This window comes from Argentina silus (genome assembly GCF_951799395.1).
Source record: "Argentina silus genome assembly, chromosome: X".
Lineage (NCBI taxonomy): Eukaryota > Metazoa > Chordata > Actinopteri > Argentiniformes > Argentinidae > Argentina > Argentina silus.
The window spans coordinates 18,483,463-18,509,055 of record NC_139653.1 but is presented as its reverse complement, the minus strand read 5'-3'; the positions used below and the strand labels follow the sequence as shown (position 1 = coordinate 18,509,055).

The following is a 25,593-nucleotide window of genomic DNA, read 5'->3' as shown; positions in this document are numbered from 1 at the left end:
CCTGCTTTCTGAAACATTGCAACATAGATAATGAAGATATGTAATGGTATCTAAATAATAATGTCTTCCACACTCATCACGTTAAAGTCATGAAAACAGGATGATGCTGTTGAAGTTGGGAATGACTTGCCCTGTACTTTACATTTACAATTACTTATAACTTATAATTACTTATGCTTACAGTACATTGCTCCCTCAGTTTTTATACTTTGGGGTTGAAAAACCATTGACTCAGCATTAGAATAACCGTACTAAGATGGAGATATAGTATATCCAACTGGTAACATACAGTAGGATCAACTAATTTCACGGACAGACACATTGGTACTTTTTAAGTATCTACAACCATTTCAGTTTCTCCCTGGAACATCACTCAAGGATGTGCTTCTAAAAAGTTGTGTACCTACACAGACCATCCCTTGGGGAGTAGTTAAGGAAACAAAAGCCGATCAGAATGAGGACCACAGTTCTCCATGTTAGCTTGCGTAGGAGCTGCACACAGCTAATCCCCTTTCTTTGCATGGAGGTGAAAGCCAACACCACAGATGTCCCAATGATGAACACAAACCTAGAAGAAACACACAAGGAAACATTACAGAACTTTCAGACAATGACATGACATCTTCTGGAATCACACCAAATTCTCACACACACCACTTATTTGTGTTGCTCACACAAATTACTGCACAACAATGTATACTAACTCTACTTAACAATCTACTTAACATCTAGATACTGTCCACTGCTCAGGTTACTGTCCATATAAGAAATCTAGAAATATTGCCTTGGAACATGCTCAGAATTTTACCACATCATTAGACACTGCATAATAGCCCTTCTGTGTGCAAACACACTATATGGGGCTCAAATATTCACAATTCATGTCTAAGCAATGGAGCCCTAGACCACACACTGCCAATGAGTTGTCACATGTGTTTAAAACAAGGCAGTGAAACAGCATTATATTATTTGTGTCCGTTATCATGTTGTGCTTATCAGATATCACTTAATGAACTGCAGAATGTGAGAGAAGAATTAAGTCAGTGTAATTAATTAAAAACTAATATTGCAAACCCACCAAGGCATCACAAGGTCTCCAACATAAAGACCTGTAACACAGAGACATACTTACAGTACAGGTCACATAGAACAATACAGACTGACCTGATTTGGTTCATGCTCTCATTGTAAACAAACCATCCAAAACAGACTGGGCGTGTGATTAATAATAATTAATTCAATGCCCTCAAAATACAGTTTTTCTTTAATAAAGTTCGATTTTTAGACTGAATGATTTATAAATGTCCAAAATTCCATGACAGTAGGAGCCTTGTAGTAATATCAAAATCCATCAACTTTCCTCTTGAATCAATACACATCTGCTGATGTGATGAAGAGGCTATTATAATGGCTAAATTGAGCTCATCTTTAAATACTGTTGGAGATTCATTTTGTAATAGTCCCCATTAAAATTGAACATGCAACCCCCCCTTATCCTCCCGGCACCCTTTTTTGTTAGTATTGTTGATCCATGGGTTGGGCCCTTGATGTCGTTGAGATAAGTTAACACCAAACACTCCCTGGTTAGTCTGAGATTTAATTTACCATGGTTAATGATGAGAGGATAAGCAAAGAAATTAGAAGAGCTCTGTCATGGCCTACATGTTTGGTTCTGAACTCAACCTTTGCACTTATTATAAAGGCTGTGTGGTAGTCGATAGTCTGTATTGTAAATATGTCAGAGTCTTGTACTTAACCATTCCATGGTGCATGTAGAAAGAACCAGTATCCTCCACCTCCATAGTTCACAAAAACCATGACTGTCAGGGAAAGCCTATGAAACATAATGAAACAAATAAACTAACCTCTAAATTGTTCATTTTCAAGATATATTATAAAAAATAAAAGTAACAAATTGATGATACTGTTCTTGTTAGATACTGATAATAAACTTTTATCAGAAATTTGGAATATGTGTATAACGTTTTTGTAACCACTCCATTTTTACTGACAAAGAGAGTGGGGCATATACGTACAGTATTCTGTCACTTCAAAAAGCAATACAAGCTAATGCAATCTTAGCATTATGAATCACTCAGGAAATGAACACTTGTCCTTTAGAGCTCCTCAGGCAGGACTGCTGACTCAAGACTTTGGCTATAATTTATGATACACTTTATAACATAGCGCAAGAAAGAACGTTGAAACACAGCATATATGATGGAGTACCAAATTGAATCAGCTACTATGGGAGATCTAGTACGAGAAATGTGTTTCTATCACGTCAGAAAATGTAGTTGCATTACACTGCACAAATTTGCTGTGGAATACCAAAAGCCCTTCACTCCTTTCATCAGTTAATAAAATGTACATTTTGTTTTTTCAATCTAAGAGTCAAACATTAGGCAGTCTTTAAGGACCCTAAAGTGATTAAGACAACCCCCTAGAAAAGGTGGTCTGATAAGGTGCACAGTATCTACCTCACCCTTGTTTCTCTGTTCAGATTCAATTAAAAGGTACACCAAGCCATTACTGCTCCTTTAAGCACTAACCCGCTGATACAAGATTATAATCGGGCACTATCATCTCAAAAGGGCTATTAAAGCTGAGTGAACCATGGTGTGTGTGTGCGTGTACACACACACACATACACACACACACACACACACACACACACACACACACACACACACACACACACACACATACGTGTGACGCAGCCTCACTCATATTGCAAAGAATACAGTAATTAGTCACCATAGTGACAAATACAAAGGTTAAATCATTTTCCAGATGAGACCCTGTGTGAATTACTGCAAAATAGCTATTTATTGCCAATGTTTTTAATTAAAACCTGTTTGTGTCTGATCTGTAACCTACAGTGCCCTGTGTAAGTAATGGGACAGTGAAGCATTTTTTATTTATATACTCCAAAATTGTGGATTTTAAATCAAACAATTACTATGAGGTTAGTAATTGTTTAGCTTTTTTCTGGAGGGTATTTGTGTACATATTGTTTTCACCATTTATTTACACCATAAGTAATGAGACAATAGGCTTGACAGGTGTGCCGTTGCATCATTTGTGCAGGCATAAGAGAGCTGTCAATATCTAGTATTGATGCTAGACCCTGCATTTGCCTTTGGAGTCTGCTACTGGTGTCTGTCAACATGAGAACCAAATAGGTGTCAATGAAAGTCAAGGAAGACATTATTAGGCTGAATAACCAGAAAAAAACTGAAACATAGCCAAAATCTTAGGCTTGCCAAAATCAACAGTTTGGAACATCATTTAAAAAAAGCACTGGTGAACTCAGCAATCGCAAACGGGCTGGTAGGCATAGGAATACTTCAACAGTGGATGAAAAAAACGCCAAAACAACTGTCCCACAGATCAGGAACATTCTCCAGGATGTAGGCATGATGGACTACAATCCGCAGAATACGTCACCAGCCGAACTACTGCTTCACACTAGACTTCACTGCAAGGTTCAAACCACTAGTTATCCTCAAAAAGGATGGTCAGGTTACAGTTTGCTAAAAGTACCCAAAAAGCCTGCAGAGATCAGGAAAAATGTATTGTGGACAGATAAGATGAATATGATCATGAGGGAGAAAAAAGAATCTGCCCAAGATTTACAGCATACCACATCTGTGAAACATGGTGGAGGGGGTGTTACGGTTTGGACATGTATAGCTGCCTCTAGAACTGGCTAACTTAATTGATTAGGGAACTGCTGACGGCAACAGCAGAATGTATTCTCAGAAACATCTTGTCTGCTCTAGTGCAAGCGAATGCCTCCAAATTCTTTGGATGGCGCTTCATTATACAGTAAGACCCCAAAGACCCCAAATAAACTGCCATAGCAGCTAGGGAGTTTTTTCAGGGACAAAAAGTGGAAAGGTCTTGACTGGCCAAGTCAATCTTCAGATTTAAATCCAATTGAACATGCATTTAATTTAAGATTTTAGGCAAAAAGTACTCAAAACAAACAACAACTGAAGATGACTGCAGTACAGGCCTGGCAGAGCATCATGAGAAAATATACCTATATGGACCCCATATGGTGGGATCAATGGGTCGCAGACTTCAGGCAGTTATTGCATGCAAAGGATTGTCGACCAAATATTAAACATGAATGCTTAATTTGGACATTATATAAATCTGTCCCATTACTTTTAGTGCCCTGAAATAGGGGGACTATGTATAAAAGCGAAACCAATGTACACAAATACCATCAAAGCTGAGAATCTATACTTTAACCTCATAGTAATTGTGTGATTTCAAATTCAAACCTTTGGAGTATAGAGCCAAAAGAAAAAATGCTTCACTGTCCCATTAATTACTCCGGACACTGTACTACAGTGTAAGAGTACCATCTTAGGCAGATTAAATAACAAATTCTTAAACCTTACACTGACTTATGAAATTGGTCTGGGATAGGGCTACATATTCTGATAACTTTTAGCTAATTCACAAAACAAAAACTGAGCAACCTAATTTAAATGGACTGAGATTTCTTAAGAATGGTTGTTCTCCCTTAACTCCCCTTGATGTCAGGAGGTTCTTGTAAGTATTCCGTTTTGTGAGCACAACTTAGACACTGGTGGATGAAATCAAAACACAAGAGTTTCTGTATAAAATTGCTGTAAATGAAATCTGGTGGGTTAAACACTATGATTCATATCCATCATATAAATCTTATAGATGCGCCATTACAGGGATGGGGGGCAGTTCACAAAGATGTTCAATGAACATATGGTCACGTTCTTGAGCTCTGCACTGTGTTACTAGCCCTCAGGCACTTTATCCGTTCCTGCAAGGACTTCATATCCTGGTCAGGGCGGACAATGTGTCCTCAGTGACGTACATCAACTGCCAAGGAGGGACGCGCTCCAAGCAGCTCCTGGCTGTAGCATGTTAACTGCTGCTTTGGAGCAGCGACAATCTGTTGTCTCTCAGAGCAAAACATGTACCAGGCAGACTCAATTCAGGAGTTCGGATTTACTGTTGCATGGAGGCCCCCTAGCATGGTGAATGATGACTCCATCTGGATGTTGTCCATGTGGAGATGTCACATATAAATATTTTAGGATCACAGGACAATACGCATTGCCGTTTCTCTTTAGAGATAAAGGATCGCAGCACTCCTCTGGCCGTGGACACGCTGGTTCACTAATAACAAGATGTGCTACTTCACGCATTCCCCCGTCAGCCTAATTTCTCCAACTCTGAACAGAGTGAGGTCACACGGTCTACCTTTTCTCCTGATTGCCCTGCATTGCCTCAGTGGGCGGAGATAGCACAACTTGCTTCTTCATACAGCTTATTCATGCAGATGCCTCACATTGCACAGGATCTATGTGATTGCTATTCCAATCACAGGGCCAAATATTCAACCCGCATCCCGAGTTGATGGATCTATGGGTTAGCCCATGAGAGGTCCAGCTTACACTCAGAGGGCTTGATTCAGCCATGATTCAGGGTGCTAGAGCCCCCTCCACAGCGAGTGGAGGGCATTTGAAGGTTGGTTTAAGAGCCTTTTCAGTGCTCCACTCCCACAGCCTCCCCTTCTTACAAGACCTGCCATTAAAGGCTGCCTGGCCACCAGCCGGCATGCCATGTTGGTCCTGGTGAAATGACTATAGGGGCAAACTCCCTTGTCCATTGTCTTGTGAAGGGAGCGCGCTGCATGATCTCCAGGCCACCTGTCCCGTTTTGGGACTTGTCACTGGTTCTCGACGCACTCGATCAAGCCTTGGTGACTGTCAACTTTGAGACTCTGTCTTATAAGACGGTCAAGCATAGTAGCAACCTCCATGTGCTCTCGGTTCATCCGTCATGCACTCTGTTTGCCCCTGGCAACTCCATGGTTACAATACGTCCTCCTGCCATGTTCGTTCCTGAAGTCATTTCTATGATGTACACTAGTCGTGCTACTGAACTGTTTTCCTTCATCCCCTGCCACTACTTCTCCGGAGGATAGGCGTCTGAACACTCTCTGCCTGGTGTGTGCACTACGCATTTACAAGGACAGTTCAGAGGCGTTCAGGGGGTGTGATCAACTGAGTGTGTGTTTGCCGACTTGTGCGGGGTAGGGCACTATCCAAACAGCAGAGTTTATAGTTCCAAATAGTGGAGGCGTAAAGTTCTAAAAGCCTGCAGCCCCCTTTGGGAGGCTGGGTGCAATCCACTAGAGGAATTGCTACATCTTGGGCTTTGTTTAAGGGCACCTCTGTTTCTGAGATTTGTGCTGCAGCAAATTGAGCTTCCCCTCACACTTTTGTGAGATTCAACCGCCTGGATGTCACTGTACCTTCTTTGGCGCTGGAACTGAGTAGGGTGAACCGGGTACATTTCCATGTAATTTACATCTTCTGTACAGGCTTTGGCAATCGGGATGTCCCATAGTGAGACGTTGAACCAAGTCGACTGAAAGAGAACTTTGGGTTATGTTATGTAATCCCGGTTCTCTGAAGGAGATGAGGGAGACATCTCACCAGATTGCTCCTCTTTTAAAGGCTTGTGAAGAGGTGCAATAGCCTTTATAGGCTGGGCTGCAGCGGGGTCAGCCATGTAAAGCGCTCCTGGCCTGTTCCAAGCGTGATTGAATGGGGTTTCAGGGAATAGGGTACACAGGGGTGCATATTCCATAGTCTCCCTAATCTCCTTCAGAGTACTGGGGTTACATACTATAACCCAAAGTTTTGAGCTCTTCACTGTATTTCCAATTAGGCTTTTAGTTCAATATGCCTCCTCTTCACAAGAAAATTGATGCCTACACTCAGTAACTATTGAATTACTTACATTACCGCTTGTCACATCAAGTACATGGAAACCCTATCTAGTCATAACAAATGTCTAATACTTGAGAGGAAATATCAAGGTGCTTATTTCAGTGGCCAAACATCAATGCACTTAGATTGGAGAATAGACTGTCCTCACAATAAATATCAACCTAGTCAATTCTATAAATAACATTGGCACACAAAACTATTATAACTATAATTCATATTTTTAAAATATGTACAGGGCTGTAATAACCACGCCTACTCAATCCCTTGTTGCCATTTGCAACTGACAATTCCTTGTTTTGCTGTAATTGCTGTTGCGTCTCTTGTACACCACGACTGATAAGTTACTATGTGATTTCAATCTGGCTGCAGGCTTTTAGTAGTGCCCCTAAATTAAAATCCAGAGTCTACTGTTCTCTGTATATCATGTCAGTGGGGTCTGAGGTATGGACTGAAAAGCCTTTCAGCAGAGAAGAAACCGCTTTAGCTTCAGAAATGTACCAGCTATCATGGCAGATGACTGATGCTTCTGTCCTCAGTAGAAAGTTACTTATTGGGGTATGGATCATAACTCACCCAGCTGAGCTGCAGGCAACAAGCACTGAGTCACAATTTGATTAAGTAGCCTATGTTGCAAGGTAGGCCTATAAGTCTTCAAATTGATACAGGAACCAATATGAGAACATCAATACACTTCAAGTATAGTATATACACTTATAACCCAAACTGTACATCCTATTAAATGTAAAAAAAGTGATATATACAGGAAATCCAAATGAACCTCAGAAATCTATATTCTATGGTATACACTGACACTTTTCCAGCACACTCAGCTTTGACTCCTGCTACAGTACAGTTTGTTGGTCAACAAAACAGCATAACACTGGGCAGGTTGTTTAGGATTCACACCTGCCCACTGCCGATATGGTCCCTGTTATGGTTTTGGTGGGAAGCCATGGAGATAAAATTGATAATAACCAACAACAGTCACTGTAATTTTTGCTTATAATAACTATCTTATGAGTTAGTTGGTTAGCTATCGTTGTAACCAATAGTTCTATCCTGGGAGGCGCCGACCTCTGAGTTGTGAAGGATATCTGGCATTTGTTGTCATAGAAACATAATTAGCTTCCAGTAGATTTTACAGTCCATCCAATCCCATGTATGAGCATAGACATTTTTACCATTGACACAAAGTTGCAAAAGATAGATTTTAATGAAAACTGCTGCATATTCAAACTTCTAGACATGCGCTGCTTTATGTTACTACCATATTTTCTAGTGGCCTCTCGTTGTAAACACATTTTTTTTTTTTTTCGTTATCTGTCCGCAAAACTTTTGCTATAAAAAATACAACATATTCACACAATCTGTTTTAATGAAAACGGCTGAACGTATTTTTATGATATTTGGCCTGTATAGTCTGTCACAAAGCAAAGAAATATTCAGTAACGGCTGAGAAATTATGATTGGCAGAATGGCCTTTTCAATACAAAGTGCAAGCAATTTACACAGCAGTGTGTCTCAATAATGCAATGAAGTTTCCAATATAGTTCAAATAAGTTTCCAATATAATGTATCTTACTGGGTTTTATTGAGTAGGATACGAAACAGAAGAAAACAGACAGGCAAGTTCAAGTTTCAAAAACTTTCTGCTGCTAAAATCCTGTGTTTTTCTATTTCTGCTTTAGATCTATGGCTGATTGAATGTGTGCTGATATGTTGATGGTATTATTACATCAATTATTTGGCGAGGGAGAGGTCAAACCCACACCAGCTTCCTGTTTCCAGAGAGGCGTGCTTTGTGTCTGCCCTGCGGCCACAATTAGGTTGAGCAGGGATCCCAGATTAAATCACATCACTCCTGTCCAACAGAAATACATTGTTCTAAACCATGGACACAAGAGATATTAGAAATGATGCCCAAAGCTACTGCTTGAAAACAAAGGCTCAAGTGACCATATGACCAGACAGTAACCCCTATAATCATTCATTATACAATACATAATGTGGCCTGTTCGTCTTCAGCATGCCTATGATTAGCTAGAAATAAATTAGCATGTAAACAAGCCATATGTGGCAATAGACAGATAAACAGTATTGTTCATGTACATACCCTCTGAAAGTGTCCAATGAGCGCAATCGTTTTGGTTTGTCAGTGTTAGCTTCTGTTCCACAATTCTGTGCTTCATCCTGAAAAAAAAGCATTCTAGGTCATAAACCTGAAAGGGGAAATCTGGAATTCAAACAACAACAAGGCGGTGACACCTCACCACTTTTTGTGAAGACCAGCTGAGGATAAGGCTGGAAAAATTTAACCACTGTCAAATTCATAGACAGAGCTATGGATGCAAGGACTTATAGTTTTAACCATGTTTTGTAGCTATACAATATTTGTTTACAATAACATTGTTTACAATCTGATAAAACTAAGATTCCTAGAAGATAAAAGTTTGTCTTTTACCAAATAAAATAAAACCCTGAGTGAAGTTCCAATTGTTTAATCCCAAGATGTATCAGGTGAATACACAAAGAATGGTAGTCGCAGCTCTCCTAATGTACTCCCATGAAAACACCACCTTGCCCCAAGTGATAAGACCCTTGAAGGAAAGGTGCAATATAGTGAACAGAACAGTGTGTTTGTCTGAGAGTGTGAAGTTAGATGCCTGTGTCCACAAGTGTAGCTGTACTCCCCAATGTTATCTCATGGGAGAGTGTTCCGCAGAGCCTTGAGAAAACTTGAGCTACAATAGTACATCATACTTGAAACCAGTCTTATGGACTTTGAATACTTGTTACAAAGTTCACACACAGTTTCATGCAATCTATCAAATCAATGGAATAAAACAAGATATGTTTTGGGTTCTGATGGGGTAAGACAATTTAACTAAGATCATGAGGCATTTATAAATAACATTCTTCAAGAATCAATGTCTATATATCATTAATTTAAAAGTAAACAAATTGATGTACCAATCCCTGACTGCCTCTTTAAACATTTTGACCGCACTTTGCATTGGCCACATGTCAGAATACAGTAGCTAACAGAGGAAGAACTACTGTAATAACTAATAGATAATGCATACATTTTGTATATTTTCTTTGAAAACAGAAATAATAATGGAATGAAATTGTCTGAACTTAGAGTATACAGTATACACACTTGTTGGAAGGTATAAATTACATACAATACTCTGTAATAGTTATTACGACATAGTGCCTAATGCAAAGTGTTATTTTATTGATTTAGTTTGGTACATAATCATATTCAGGTTGAGCTTTATCGATCATAGTGCCTACAGTATGTTACTATCTCTTTATGAAACCCCATCAACAAAATGTACATTTTCAGCAGCTGAAGTTCAAAATATGTCTGATTCATACATTTCAGTGTACAACTCTCGACATCCTTCTCTCTACCTATGATGAGTGGTGTCCTCTCTATGTTCCTGTCTTTTGAAGACTGGGTATGTATTACTCTGGCTTCCCAGTTAGATTACCCTGGCATGTTGGTCTCCACACTGCAGTTTGAAGGGCCAGAGCAGGAAGACACTAGCACTAATTTCCTATGATGGATCTCACTGCCATCATGAGAGCATATGGGAGATGGAGGCCTCATCCTCAAGAAGATGAGAGGAGCTATTCATACTCACCAAAAATACACAGCAGCCCACGTCATTAACCAAGACATGAGGATAGATACAATGCTTGATCTATCACTCTACTGACTCTCCTAACATTGTTATCAATCATTCTATTAACATCTCACAAATGGCTTGATGACTGGGGATTTAAAGTCATTTCAAATGTAATTTCACTGAATTCTGCAATGACTACAGTTCTATGCATTTGGTAGGAATTAGAAGTTGTGTTTTGATTCCTATGGGAGGATGAATCCTTTTACAACAAACGTGTTCTTAACAACAATAAAGACTAAATTAAATATCTCCCATACATACAGTCAAACACTGGTTTGATAGAAATTGTTATATATTCTCATAAATAGCATACTTACACAGTCCACTGAGTATTGTGGGCTTTTGCGGCAAATGAGCTTGATTAGCTTTGTTGTACAATGCCTCCTGTCATAGAAAACAAGGATTATGTATTGCTAATGTATTAATTAATTAGTGTAATTACTGTCTGAGCATGTCTGTTATGCTTTATAATGAAAACATATTTAGAAAGTAACTAATGCCATGAGTACATGCAAAATAGACAGTACCTGTACAGGTAGGGTGCAACTCCACAGAAGAGAGCAAGCAGGGCCAGTAGAAGGGCTGCCACCAGAAGAGCTGTACAACACAATCAGAGGCAAAGGAGATTACAATTGAATAATATTGTGAAGAGTGAACAGGCAACATCCTACTGTAGGATACATCATAGCTCAGTCTGAATGTAAATGTCAGGAGCCTTATACTGTACCTCATTACCAAAATGAGATCTGACTAGGGATAAGAGAGCTGACTACTACCAGGGCTGACTACTACCATCAAACAATTTCCTCTGCATCATCTGTCTCCAGGCTCCCCTGTGGCTCTCTCTCACCTAACCAATGTCACAGGGGATGCCTCAAGGGACAAACAAACATTACTATGAAACTCTAGACTAGACTAGACATATTACTATGAAACTCCATCACAGAGCAGTCAATGTAGGTAATCTTAGTCTTAAGGTATCCAAAAGTCATTCTGGGATTCTGTTTGGCTACTGTGTAACAGGACAAAAAAAAACAAATATTGAATGAAAGAAGTAGGTTGCCATAAGTGATACAATATGCCGCAGGGTATTAGGTCTTGGTGCTGTAATATTTGTCAGGGCACAGATAGAATAGCTTTGTTGCCTTTTGGAAAAGTTTAAAAAGCACAAACTTAGCCTTCTGACTCAATGGAACCTTTAGGTTACAGTATGTAACCCTGATTCTCAGAATGGGGGACACATCTCACTATGGGATACGCACCCCTGCATACCCTATTAGCTGAAACGCTATTCAATCACGCCTGGAACAGGTCGGGAGTGCTTTGCATGGCTGGCCCCAGCCCTGCCCAGCCTATATAGGCTACTGCAATGCACTGCCATTTAATTTGGCGAACCACCTCTTCATGAGCCTGTAAAAGAGGGGCTATCTGGTTAAATGTCTCCCTCATCTCCTTCAGAGAACCGGGGTTACATATCGTAACCTTTCAGTCGACTCGGTTTGATATCTCACTATGGGACATCGCCCCAATTGCCAAAGCCGTACAGAAAACCTGATAGAGTACATGGATGGGAAATGTACCCGGTCCACCCTACTCAGCTCCAACCCCAAGGACCGTATGCGGCAAACAAGGTGCAGTGATATCCAGGCGGTAGAATCTCACAAAGTGAGAGGCGGAGCCCAACTGGCTGCAGCACAAATGTCAGAACAGAGATGCCCTTGATCAGAGCCCAAGACGTAGCAATTCCTCTAGTGGAATATGCCTGGACTCCCAAAGGGAGCTGTACGCCTCCACTATACAGTGAGAAGGCGCTGTTTGGATAGTGCCCTACCCAAGGTTGGCAAACACACAAACAGTAGATCAATAGGTCTGTCCTTCTAAATGCGTAGTGCGCACACTGGCCAGAGAGTGTTTAGACACCTATCCTCTGAAGAAGAAATGGTGGGGGATGGAAGGAAAACAGTTCAGTAGCACGACTATTGTACGCCATAGAAATGACATCGGGAACGAATGCGGTGTTAGGACGTACCTTCACCCTAGAGGGCAAACTAAGTGCATGAAGGATGAACCAAGAGCGCATGGAGGCCGCTAGCACTCTTGACCGTGGTCAAGGCTAGCAACAAAGCTATCTTACACGGAAACCATGCTGGCCACGTGAATGCGGCAACATCATGCGAGCATTGCAAAATACTTGAATTCTGCCATTCTATTCAATCATTTCATCTACACCACTGCTTGCATCTGTGAGCGCATGTTTTACCCCGCGCCTGAAATAGAAACTGGTCCTATTTGAGACGCTACACACCAAGCGATATTTCAGAAGTCCCGCCTCTCCCATCTGTTCATTGGTTTGAGGAGAAACCCTGTTAGAATACTCCAATAATGCGTCCATAAGCTACTTCTCTCCTGCGTGTCTTAATTGCATCTGATGGGGGCACCTAAATGTTCGGCATTCACACATGTTTTTCACATTGTCGCACACACGCGGCCGGTATGGTTACCGTGTTATAAGACAATGTCTCAAAGTCGATGATCACCAAAGGCTCGATCAAGCGCTCGTAAGTGCATGAAGAACCAGGTATAAGGCCCAAATGGGAAAGGTGGCCTCGAGACCGGACGGATGCGGCATGCTCCCTTTGCAAAATGACAGACCAGGGGGGAAACCCAAGTCACTTCACCAGGACCAACATAGCTTGCCGGATGGTGGCCATGTAGCCTTAATGGCTGGTCCTGTAAGAAGGAGAGAGCTGTGGGAGTGGAGCACTGAAAAGGCACCACACCACTCCTCCCAAGCCAACCCTCAAATGCCCTCCACTTGAGGTTGTGTAGACTTGCTGTGGAGGGGGCTCTAGCACGTTCCGGGCCAAGCCCTCCGTGTGTAAACTTCTGACACGCTAACCCATAGATCCATCAACTCGGAGTGCGGGTGGAATATTTGGCTCTGCGACTGGGATAGCAAGTCCTTGCGTCCCCTATTGCCACGGTTGTGCTTAAAGAAGCTGTTCTGTCTCCGCCTGCCGAGGTCTCCCTGGCCAATGCGAGGCAATCAGGAGAAAAGATAGTGCAACCTCACTCTATTCAGAGAGGAAGAAATTAGGCTGACAGGAGTGAATGCATAAAGAGCCAGCGTGTCCATGCCCAGAGGAAGGTTGCGATCCTTTATCGCTAAAGACAGATGGCAATGCGTGTTGTCCTGTGAAGCTCTACGGTGATCCTGCCATGACGTCTCCACATCTCCTGGATGACATCCGGGTAGAGTGCATGGAGGTCGCTAGCACTCTTGACCGTGGTCAAGGCTAGCAACAAAGCCGTCTGGTACATGAGACCTGTCCACGGTGGGGGCAACTCGAGCCGAGAACGAGACCAGAGTCACCGACAAGGTTTGTATCTTGGGTCGGTGTGAGAAGGCTTTTGGGAATATTTATCCAGAAGCCTAGGATGAGCAGGTGCTACACCAGGAGTGCTGTGTGCTCTGCTACCTGAACCGAGGTGACTGCACATATCAACCAATCGGTGATGTAAGTGAGGACCCTCAAGCTCTTGTCCCGAAGGCAATGGCTGCTTCGGCACACTTCGTGAGTGTCAGTGTGGCCAGAGACAGAATGGTAAGGTGAGATATTTGAAATTCGTGCCATGGAAGGTGAACCTCCGAAATCACCTGATAAACTATTCTTGATGTGGATATAGGCATCTTGAGGTCCACCATGGTAAACCATTAGTTGGGTTGAATAGACTCCAACAGAATGCAATGTGTGAGCATTCGGAAGCGGTAGGTCTGTAGGTGCTTGTTGAGACGGCATATATTCAGGATGGGGTGCACCAACCCCCCCACCACCCACCCCTTTCTTGGGGACCTGTAGAAGCTGGGCTTCTACAGCCCCTTGGGACTGTATCCAACAAATTCAGTGCCTGAGGACTCGGGCTGCGTTCCCCTGTCCAGTGGACTGCACGAAACCTGTGAAACATGGTGGAGGGCCTGCAAACTGTAGTCAGTACCTGGGGTCCACTGTAGGACCCAGAGAGAGACTGCGTACACGCGCCACTACTCCATATAAAGCATCAGAGTCCCCACTCATTCCCCAGGGGGAACAAGGGGTACCTGCAGTGACAGCCCCCTTGGCGGAGTCGCGCAAACATATACCCTGCCCCACAGAGGCCTGAAGGTCCAGCTGACCTGCCTATGAAAGTTTGGCAACAAATTATTCTTTTGCAGAAACTTGTTTGCAGAAGTTCCTCATACCAAAGGCCTGTGGGCCTTCCCACTCAGGGGCTAACAGGGCTTGTGAATTACACCTGGGACAAACATTGTGCCTGTGTGACAGGATGCCCCCTGGCCGGGGGAGCCGAGGCATGTGACTCCTTCCTCCGAGATGGGACGGGAAAGGTCCCAGCAGGAGGCAGAGTGACGCCCATGTCCCAGTGTGTCCTGGCATGGCTGCTGGGTGGTCTGGGCTGGTCCCCGTGCCGCTGTGATCAGAGGTGGCTGCGGCACCTTGGGGATCTTGAAGTATAGGGGGGGCTTCATAGTCACCACCTGTGCAGCGCGAGGCATGCAAGGTTGGTGAAATGCCTCCACTCCCCTCTTCCTGGATACGACCCTAGTCTGTATGTTGACCATGACTTGCCTGAACAGTCCTGAGGGGTCGACGGGTCATCAAGGATATGTTTCCTCTCCTTCTCCGACGGTTTAGTTTTGTCAAGCCAGAGAGCTCTCTGGCCAACCACCACATGCCCAATCACTCTGCCAGTAGCCTCAGCAATGAGGCGGAGCTCAATCAATTTCTCACGCTCCACCGGTCCAGGAAGTCACACATCTCCTTAGCCTACACTGAAAATCCTGTCCTAGGTGCCAGCATTGAAGCTCTCAAGCTTCAGGGTGGCCATGGTGGAGGAGGAGGAACACGTCCCTCTGGGATCGAGGTTCTCAGCCAAGGTCTCCACGAGAGGGAGTTCTAGTCCACTGACTCCGCATCACTCATGTCTATGACAATGGTGGTGGAGAGGGGCTTTAACCCACATAGACTGAACTGATGATAGGCAATCTGGGAGCCAGGATTACGCATATGCATGGATGGATGCTTGCCTGCACAGGTGAGACCAACTAGCCAGTTTTTCCAAAAATATATATATATATATAATAATACCACTCCATCATCTTAACCGCTATGCAGTGTGTGGGGAGACCTGTAATACAGGTCACACAGTAGCTCAACAACACACAAAGCTGGCTCTTGTCGCAGTTCCCGACAAACTAGCAAGCTTTACATTACATTTACATGTTTTACATTTAGCAGCTCCCCAACTGAAGGATATATAAGATATCCTCCTGTATGTACACATTGGGGCAAGCGGGCCACGAGATGAAAATCCCACAGAACCTCCGCTAAACGAGAGCATACGCCTTCTTTAATCTATTTCTCTATTTCCAATCGGACCACACACAGGGGAAGAGCGAAGACAGAAGCTTACCAAGGTAAGTGTAAATTCCCCCATGGTTAAGCCCAGTGTGACTTGTATGCTAGTTAGGTCAAATGGATGCGAGCCAGTAGGAACACGTGATACACATGTTGACGCACAAAGTCAAGTTGAACCTTCAAGGAACTACAAGAGACATTAGACAGGTAGTGGTTCATAGTAATCACCTTGTGTGAGTTTATTACTAGTGTAGACGGATTTGGTGGCGCCAGCCATGTGATTTAAATGTATTTAAATGTGGCTGATACAAAGACAGTGATCGTCTGATTTTCCATTGTGAATGCTGATCAATAACACCCTCTCTCAGCACAGAACACCTATTTACAGTTGAATGAGCATGCCTGGTGGATGAGGATATTGCGCCTGTTGTCAATTCCTTTGCTATTGTAATGTATATAGTATAGGCCAACAGGCCTCTCCCATCAATGTCTCTGATGTCCTATTGTTGGTATTTAAGCACAAAGACAGGAAGATTTTCTATGAGTTTTGAGTTTTGGATTTTGGGCCTGTGATGGGCACCATAGCGTTAGACATATGGTTAAAATTCCATTAGTTTACTACAGTTTCTTTATTTTATATGTTTCTTTGAAACTATTCAATTGGTTAATTTGTTGATACTCTATTCTCATTCTTCCTAGGTGCATTAATGTGATGTTGTGTGCTAGATAAAGGTTCTGTTAAAAGAGCACGATGTAATTATGACCAGGAATCTAGGATCCGATATGATTGAGTGTCTGTCACACAGGGATGCGCAAATCATTATCAATCCTTATTAACCATGAAATATCTTTTGGAGTCAGATATAACGTAATGTTAACTTGTATTATTGTGTGACCACTTGTCTGCAGTCCGCTTTATCATGTCCATAACTGTCTGAAGTTGTACTGGGGAATAAAAGTCTTTGTTCTTAACCCTTTCAGTTCTTTCTCTATGTCTTTTTACCAATTCTTCACTAGCAAAGCACTTTGTTGTTAGCCAGCTAGCATAGCGAATGCTAGCGAGCCAGGCTAATAACAGTGGAGTGGGGGAAGCAGGCTAACGCTTGTGTACCGTTGGCTAGCTAAGTCAAGTTGCAACCACGTGTTCACTCATGTGTTAAACACGAGGGGGCAAACTAGACCCTTTCTTTCACTTGTGTAGTAAAAGAGATCTTTCACTTCAGTAGGAAATGAGGGGAGCACCTCGACGGTCATGTATACTATGAGAGCTCACCCACCAGCTAGCAACAAAACTCGCATGGCACCCGAGGGGCCCGAGAGAAAGTAGCCAGGCTAGTGACTAATTCCATCTGTTGTTGGCGAACCAAACTAGAGAGAACTTCGCTTGGTAAGAGTGAAGCCTAAATCAGCAAGAGGAAGAATACGCAACATAACACCCCGGGGAAAGCTGTGAACTTCCCAGTGGAACAGTTAAGTTAGGTAGCTAGGTTCTATCGGAACACTGCAGACAGGCTTGCGAATAAGCGAATGAAGAGTGAAATGGCAGTACATTGCAGGTGCCTATATAGGCTGGCCTGGGCCGGGGTCAACCATGCAAAGCACTCCTGACCTTTTCCAGGTGTGATTGAATAGGGTTTCAGCAAATTGGGTACACAGGCGTGAATATCCCATACTGTACATATCCCATATCCCATCGACTGATAGGGAACTGTGAAATCATTTAATCAAAATATTTTGGTATCATTATGCTATTTAAGTAAACAAGGTCTCAAGCTGAGATCAAGATCTCACCAATTTTAGTATAATTGTTATACTCCAACACGATATACTGTCTCCTTTAAAAAACATGATTAATCCTCTGCATGAACACAATGTACTGCTCTAGATTAGAAGATAAATGCCATATAGTGTGGAATGTAAACTGCAGGACACATACTAAATAGGTATCATTGACCTCTAGAATAGAAAACAAAGAGCAACGTAATTGCAGGCCTTAAAGCAGAGACAAGGTGCTCCCTGTTTGTCTTTGTGTGGAAAAACAAACAATAGGAGGCCATTTTAACCACGGTTGAGTACGCACATCCACTCTGAAAACAGCCAGAATCACTTCTGAAAAAGTCCAACCCTCTCTAGTGTCCACTCATAAAAACCCCATATAACTCACATCAGGGAGAGGGTACAGTAGATGTATGTAATGCATCGGGCCCTTGGTGTATGAATACTTATTAGTTATCCTCAAAAGGAAATAGAAATATGATATCAAAGACAATTATTTGTTGGCTTCATTGATCAACTCCCTTTAAATATAGTAGGATCATCTGCATTACCAACTAAATAGTTGGTAACATAATTGGGATTAATGACATTGTCAAGTCAACATTATTAAGTCAAGTAGAGTTTTGGACATTAAAATACAGCAAAGGAACAATGCCTTTTTTCACATGGAATTCACATACCATGTCCAATCTAATTCTAATGTATTTTAGTTAAATTAACGCTACATAGTAATCATTGCCACAAATTGCTCACGATCTGTGTCTTTTACAGGTGACTTGTGGTCTTTGGTATACAGAATCCAGTACTGATAACATTCGAGAGTGAACTTGATTCCAGTGGACTGATAAAAGATGGAGTCATTGGACAGCAACACATTCTGTGTCAAATGTATATCCTGCTCCCTGTGCCTTTAGCTAGTGCTGATGACCAGACCATCACTTAAGCAGCAAGAGCCCTATGGGGCCTGAGTATAATTACCAGACAGTGAAGCTAATGGAAGCTCATCACACAAAGGGGGGTGCAGTCACATTGGCCATATATCTGCCATATAATGGCTACATGGCCTAAAAGTCTAATCTACAACATAATCTGCAATATTGTTAAGGAGAGTGTACATTATGGAGAGAGACGCTTTCAAAATCCCATTACGCCCTAATCCTTCCACACTCCCTAATGTATTACCCACAATCCCCTTTGCTTGGGATGGCCTCCAAAACAAACAGAAAAGCGTTTCTTTTATCCGTTTTTCAAGAAAGGCTGTCTTATCTAATCGATACACATCTTGTCCCATGAGATGAGAGAGAATTACTTCTCAATAGAAGTGTACAACACAGCTGATGTTTCCTCTTTGCTGACTCAATAAGGAACTGCGAGGATCAAAGTCTTAGGCTTAGGCATATTGAGGATTCAGAAATACATTAGTCCTGTTTTACTTTTATAATCCCTTGCATTTGCTCTATCAAACAGATATTCACTGTGTAAAATGACATTTGTATAAATAGAAAAACAGCCCATGATTGTCCCCCATGATGAAATCAGGGAGAGGACTATGGATCGGTCTCTGTCCATTTGTATGTGACAAAATTCTGTCCATTCGTATGTCACACGCTTTATCGCTGACACCAATGGGACCATTCTGACGAAACTTGGGTGAATGACACCATTTGACACAATTTGGAAATTAATGAAATAACACTACAAGCTCCGGTAATATTTCAGACTACCTCAAATGTGTGGACTGCAAATAAATGCAAAGCTGTAAGAAGCAAGACTGATAATGAATCAAATAAGCACTGCATGCTTTCCATGAATACAACTAATTGGTCATTTCAATTATAGAAAAATGCTTGTCCAGATGTTTTCACTTCAAAATGACACTACATTCTTTATGATAAAAATAAATCAGTTGTCTCTACTCACGCAGGTAGATGTTACTTGGACTGATATCAACAGTATGAGAGCATGTGGCATTGTTGGGAGATTCTGACTGTCGGACCCATACAGAGTAATGGCCAGCTTCTTCATATGTCTGACTCCACCTGGATCAACAACAATGCATTCAACAGGGGGAGGCAACACATATATACATATATAATTGAACCTTTTGAGTAATGACCTGAAAAGCATGCATTTGATTGTATTCTACTGTACAAATATACATTGAGCATTGATGATAATTGATTTTATAAGACAGGCCAACATACATGAAGCCACATCCATAAAGAGTCAGACAGTGGAATGTGTGCAATTTTACAATTATTGACTCACATAATTAATGACAATTATTGACTCAAAACTGAACTTTGAAGCAAATTGTGAAGCTGTGTGCAAAAAGGGGCACCAGCTGTCCTATAATAATAATAATAATAATAATAATAATAATAATAATAATAAGCTTTTATTTATATAGCACCTTTCATACATAAGAATGCAGCTCAAAGTGCTGTACAATACTGTGCAAAAGAAAGAAAAAGGAACCGATTAAAAAATGAGAACAACCAAAACATCAGCAAAGTGCTATACAATACAGTGCAAGAGCAGATTAAAAACAAAAACAACTATAACATAATTAATCAATACAATAAAAGCAGCATCACTCAATCTAGTCGCATAGATAGTTGATCAATACAATAAAATCAGCAGAGATAGCACAGATAAAATGCCAATTGAAAGCTAAATTGAAGAGATAGGTTTTTAACGGGCGCTTAAAGATGTTTACTGAGCTTGTTTCCCTGATTTCTTGAGGTACCACATTCCACAGTTTAGGGGCATAGTTAATAAATGCCGCATTACCAATTTTCTTTTGGGTTTTGATAGTAACCTTAAATAAGCCAGCAGCAGAGGACCTGAATGCTCTTGAGGGCGTATAGATTGGCAGCGAATCAGTAAGGTAGGATGGTCCCAGCCCATTTAATGCTTTAAATACGAGTAGAAGGACTTTGAAGTCAATTCTAAACGATACAGGGAGCCAGTGCAGAGCAGTTAAGACTGGAGTGATATGCTCTCTCCTCTTAGTTTTTGTCAATAGCCTAGCAGCAGAGTTTTGAATTAGTTGGAGTCTGTCTATAGATTTCTTGGGGAGGCCAGTAAAAAGTCTACTTGAAATAAAAGCATGAATCAGTTTTTCAGTTTTTTCTTTATCTCGCTGAGTTAAAAACGGCCGCACCTTGGCAATGTTTCTCAGATGAAAAAAGGCCATCTTGGTCACCTTGCTAATGTGGAAAATAAAACTCAGATCAGAGTTTAAGATAACACCAAGACTTGTAATCTCTGACTTAATCAAGGGAATTAGATTCCCAAGGCTGTTTAAAAGCATAGCCCGATTGTCTTTGGGGCCAAGTAAGAGGATTTCAGTTTTGTCCTCATTTAGCTTTAAAAAGTTATTGTTCATCCATTTATTGACAGCTGATAGACAGTTAGGAGGGGGCAAATAGCATTAGTATAATTTAGTTCAACAGAGATGTATAATTGAGTATCATCCGCATAGCTATGGAAGTTTACATTGTGTGCTCTGATAGTGTCGCCAAGTGGTAGCATATACAGTGAGAATAGTAAGGGACCAAGGCAACTTCCTTGTGCAACACCAAAACATATATCATACTCATCCGATACATGATCTCCAAGACTGACATAGAATTTTCAGAGAGACCAACCCAGTTTTGAAGACGATTGATGAGGATCTCGTGATCAGTCGTGCGAATGCTGCACTTAAATCCAAGAGAACAAGAACGGAGATCTTATTAGCATCAGTGTTTAGTCTGAGATCACTGATAATTTTAGTGAGAGCAGTCTCTGTGCTATCATTAGACCTGAAACCTGACTGAATTTCCACATTGACAAAACCATGATGACCTTATTCTACCGTGCTTTTAATTAATCAACTTTAGCTTTTTCTTTGATGTCATGCTTCGGAAACGTATCCTTAATGTACAGAAATTCTCTGACTCAAATGGTCTAGTAGGCTGATTGGTGAGTCACAGCTTAACCCAGCATCCCTGTACACCAGACAGTTACAGCGGATAACTGACTCCCACCATTTGTACGGTGAATTTCAGCTTCTTCCTTCTGGACGAAGGTTTATAGTCCCAAAGTGCAGAACAAAGCGGTATAAAAATAGCTTTGTTCCAGCAGCCATCACTCGATAAACAAGTCGATTTTATTTTATTATTTTATCTTTAGTTTTTAGTGAGGATTGGAACATCGAGTACTTTTACTTACGTTTGTCTGCTGTTTGTGTTGTTCCTAAAATGTGTGTCAACTGCAAAACAAATCTACCTACGGGTACAAATAAAGTAACCTGAACCTGAACCTGAACCTGATGAGTATGGTTTTCCTCTTGACATTTGAGGCACGTGGTCCACTCCACACCATCCCCTTGAAAATGTACTCACAGAAACCTGCAAAGCTCATGGGGGACACCTAGTGCCTACAAACCAGAAGTGCAGCCCTCAGCTATATCCTAACCATCTCTAGTTTCAGCCGCCCAAAATGTGCATTACCAGCTCTTATTGATTGACATACTGGCTATCACTTGGAGTGTTTTTTTTAAGGGGGAAAGGAAATCGATAGAGGCTCAGTTTGGTTAGGGACCTCAACATTGATCTAGTAAACCCAAGACTAGACCTCAGCTGAGGAGGACAAAACCACCCCTGCCTTGTCATGTGAAACGAGATCCCTCAGAGGACGTTTAAGGTTGACCCCCAAATGGAATACTCTGCCCTGACATCTTGTAAGTTCTGATTGTTTATAAATATACCCACTGCCTCCTCTTGTTGTACAACCCTTTGAGTTTATCATGAGACGAGTAGCCTTGAAACCTTAATTAGTCTTTTCATCATTATTGGAGTGTCAGCTCCTATTAACCCCAAAACGGCCTCTGATCAATACCCAGCAAAGTCTTTTCAGTAGTAGCATCACTCAAGACCAGAAGGCAGGTCAGGATTACGCTCCCAACATAGTAAATAATCGGAAGGATTGCTGATGTAATCATTGGATGCCAATGCAGTAGATTTTGCTCTGTGTCAAGTCCTCAACCAATTGACAATGGAAGAGAAACTCCAATAATCAAAACCAAGTACACCTGTATAAGCAGGGAACCACATTAGTTAGAAATCAAATCAACATGATGTTAGTCCATCAAAGTCATAGTTGGCTGTATGTATGTAGGGTTTATGTATTGTAGATGCTATCTTTAAATTAAAGACATTCAATTACCTGCAGATGATTGTGTTTCTGGCTCGTGATTCTACTTGCAGTGTCAGAGCAAAGGTGGTGCTCACAACGACAGACATATTGTGGCAGCCATCTTTAACACTGACCAGGGGCTGGAGCACACACTGGGAGAGATAAACAAGTAACAAAATAAGTGACATTTTTAACAGGTCAAAGGTCTGTGATGTTTGGGCATAAGGGCACAATAGCAACTGTATGTATTACAGGCATACAAAATCACCATGACACTAGTATAGTACATTATAGACTTCATGTGTATGTGCATGATTGTTATACTCATGGTCAGAAAAACTGTGTTTTATGTACTATTATGTTGAAACTTGAAAGAATAAAACAAAATTCATAGCTTGGACAAGTCCAATTCATAGCTGAAAGTCATTATGTATATTTTATATGGACAACACACACACACACACACACACACACACACACACACACACACACACACACACACACACACACACACACACACACACACACACACACACCTCTCAGATGGATGTTCAGTACCTTGTAGCAGTAATCAGAGGTGTAGAGAACATCCACTCTGTCTGGTAGCAGGTTATGAACTGTAAGCAATGCCTGATCCATTTTTAGAACATGCCCTAAATGCAATGAATTCCTTTTCATATTGACAGTGATTTACACTGATTTACAATGACATTAAAAGCTTTGTCTAAATCATCGATACAAGAGATAGTAATCAGTGCGCCTCGTCTGAAAATGATTGGCACATACACGATAGTGTACAAAAAAGATACATAAAAGATACAATATGAAACCAAGAAAAAAAACAGATGCATAGAAATTCAGAAACTCTACTCATTCTTACATTTAGCATTATGAAGCCATAGCCAGAGTATCTATTGATTGTTTAGGACTGGGATTCAGCATATTATACAGTATAGTGGATTTGTAGTCCTAATTGCAAAAAATTGCATCTAATCTCTGAACTTTTTCCCCCAAAACAAAACCTGTCAGCGAAAACAGGGCACTCACCTGTATATGAGTGTCCTGCATTCAGTCCAGTTGTAAAAAGGAACAAGATCAGGATCTCGGTGAGGATTCTTCTGTGCTCCATTTCCTACTACAAAACAATTCCACTGCTACTCTTCTTTATGACACCAACCAATATAAACAGTGTTCAAAGGGCAGCATGCATGCGTGTTGACAGCAGTTGCTCTCATTCCTTTCATTTAGTATGGAGTGCACATGCATCTTTTGGAGTAAGGGGATAGAATGACACACATAGTGTCAGATTCAGGGACACACATGCCTCAACTAGTTATACAATCAGTGGTTAAATGTTTGTAGCATAAGGTTCATCCACCATGGCTGAAACTCAGTGTTTTGTTGGCAGACAGTCCTGGTTGACGCCACCAGAGTTCCTCTATTCTAATTGTATTTTCCTGCTATATGCACTCAGTGAGAGACAAGGAAAGAGATTGTTCATTCAAAGGGTGATGCCATTGGAGAAAAAGAGAGGACCTCAGACAAATCTTTATCAATACTAGGCATGTCAAATATTCTGGCCACAATACTGCAAACTGCCATCCCACCACTCAACCCCAACACAACTGCCACACGATCCAGACACTGTCAGCAAATCCTTTACAGTGGATCCTTTGCAGGGGAACTAAACCACTGAAGCACTATATCCTTCCTAATGCCAGTCAAGCTTGATCACTTGCCTCATCCTCTCCCTCCTTTCATTTCATTAACTAGTTCATTTCCCTGAGCACTCCTTGTGACAGCTGAGTTCACAAGGGTAATCTCACAGTAGAGCAACTCATTAACCTCTGACATGCATTGGAGCAGGGCAAGGGATATAGGTCATACAGCCAAAATCAGTGTTGTTGTTTTTTTTTATCATCAGTATCCTTCATAGTCTGTGGATAGGAACAGGCAGTGACTTTTGCAGTAAGCACTGATACTAAAGACATGTGTCATACTTTCACAAAGATAGAATATCGTACATTAATAACTTTTTTTTAATTTCCTCTCTAAAGGGCTGGGCAGAGAAATGGCGTTGTTATGGGCAACAGTGGTGGATTTTATAATACGCTGGTAAAGTGAAACGTCACTGGAGGCACCTCAACAAGAGCTGTAACGCTGACATTTGTCTGTCAAACTTGATCCATTTACATTTACCTTTTTACATTTACATGATCCCACTGTAATACAATTGACTAGTGTTCATTTTTTCGCTCTCCCCATTATCGCAGAAACAGAATGGAAAAACTGTGTTAAAGCTGCACATGTCATGTTTATTTGCAAAAAAGAGAGAAGGTATTCAGCTATATTAGCAGCTGGTCACATTAGCCATGTTACTTGTACCTGTTACCCTAACCCAGTACACGTCTCTCTATCTATCATTTATACAGTCATGAGAAAAAATTAGGACACCCTATGAAAACCTTTGTCTTCTTCAACATATTCAAACATATGGACATTTGATATTCATTTGAACAATATTGAAAAATTGAGGTAATATAACTAAACAAATACAACTGAAACAAATTATTTAAAAAATGATTGGTAAAATGTAATTAATAGAAATGCAATCTTCTTGTGAGGAAAAAGTTAGGACACCCCCACATTTAGTTCCACTTAAAATGCCTAAAATTATAATAAAGAGCACCACATCAGGTGCAAATGATTAGAACATCGTTACAGAGG

The 25,593-nt window shown here is 41.3% G+C and overlaps 1 protein-coding gene across 1 annotated transcript in view; it reads right to left on the bottom strand.

Annotated features, from left to right (window-relative positions):
- Positions 1–23,544, bottom strand: part of LOC310822267 (heparan-alpha-glucosaminide N-acetyltransferase) — a gene marked incomplete at its 5' end in the record, with an annotated part of 37,669 nt that extends 14,125 nt beyond the window's left edge. The window contains 9 exons of the mRNA XM_083694614.1: positions 408–568; positions 1,079–1,109; positions 1,758–1,834; positions 8,911–8,987; positions 10,813–10,876; positions 11,020–11,089; positions 19,603–19,721; positions 22,897–23,018; positions 23,425–23,544. Of these exons, the coding sequence (XP_083550740.1) occupies positions 408–568; positions 1,079–1,109; positions 1,758–1,834; positions 8,911–8,987; positions 10,813–10,876; positions 11,020–11,089; positions 19,603–19,721; positions 22,897–23,018; positions 23,425–23,544 (841 nt within the window). The remainder of the gene's footprint in view (positions 1–407; positions 569–1,078; positions 1,110–1,757; positions 1,835–8,910; positions 8,988–10,812; positions 10,877–11,019; positions 11,090–19,602; positions 19,722–22,896; positions 23,019–23,424) is intronic.
- Positions 23,545–25,593: the final 2,049 nt, after the last annotated feature.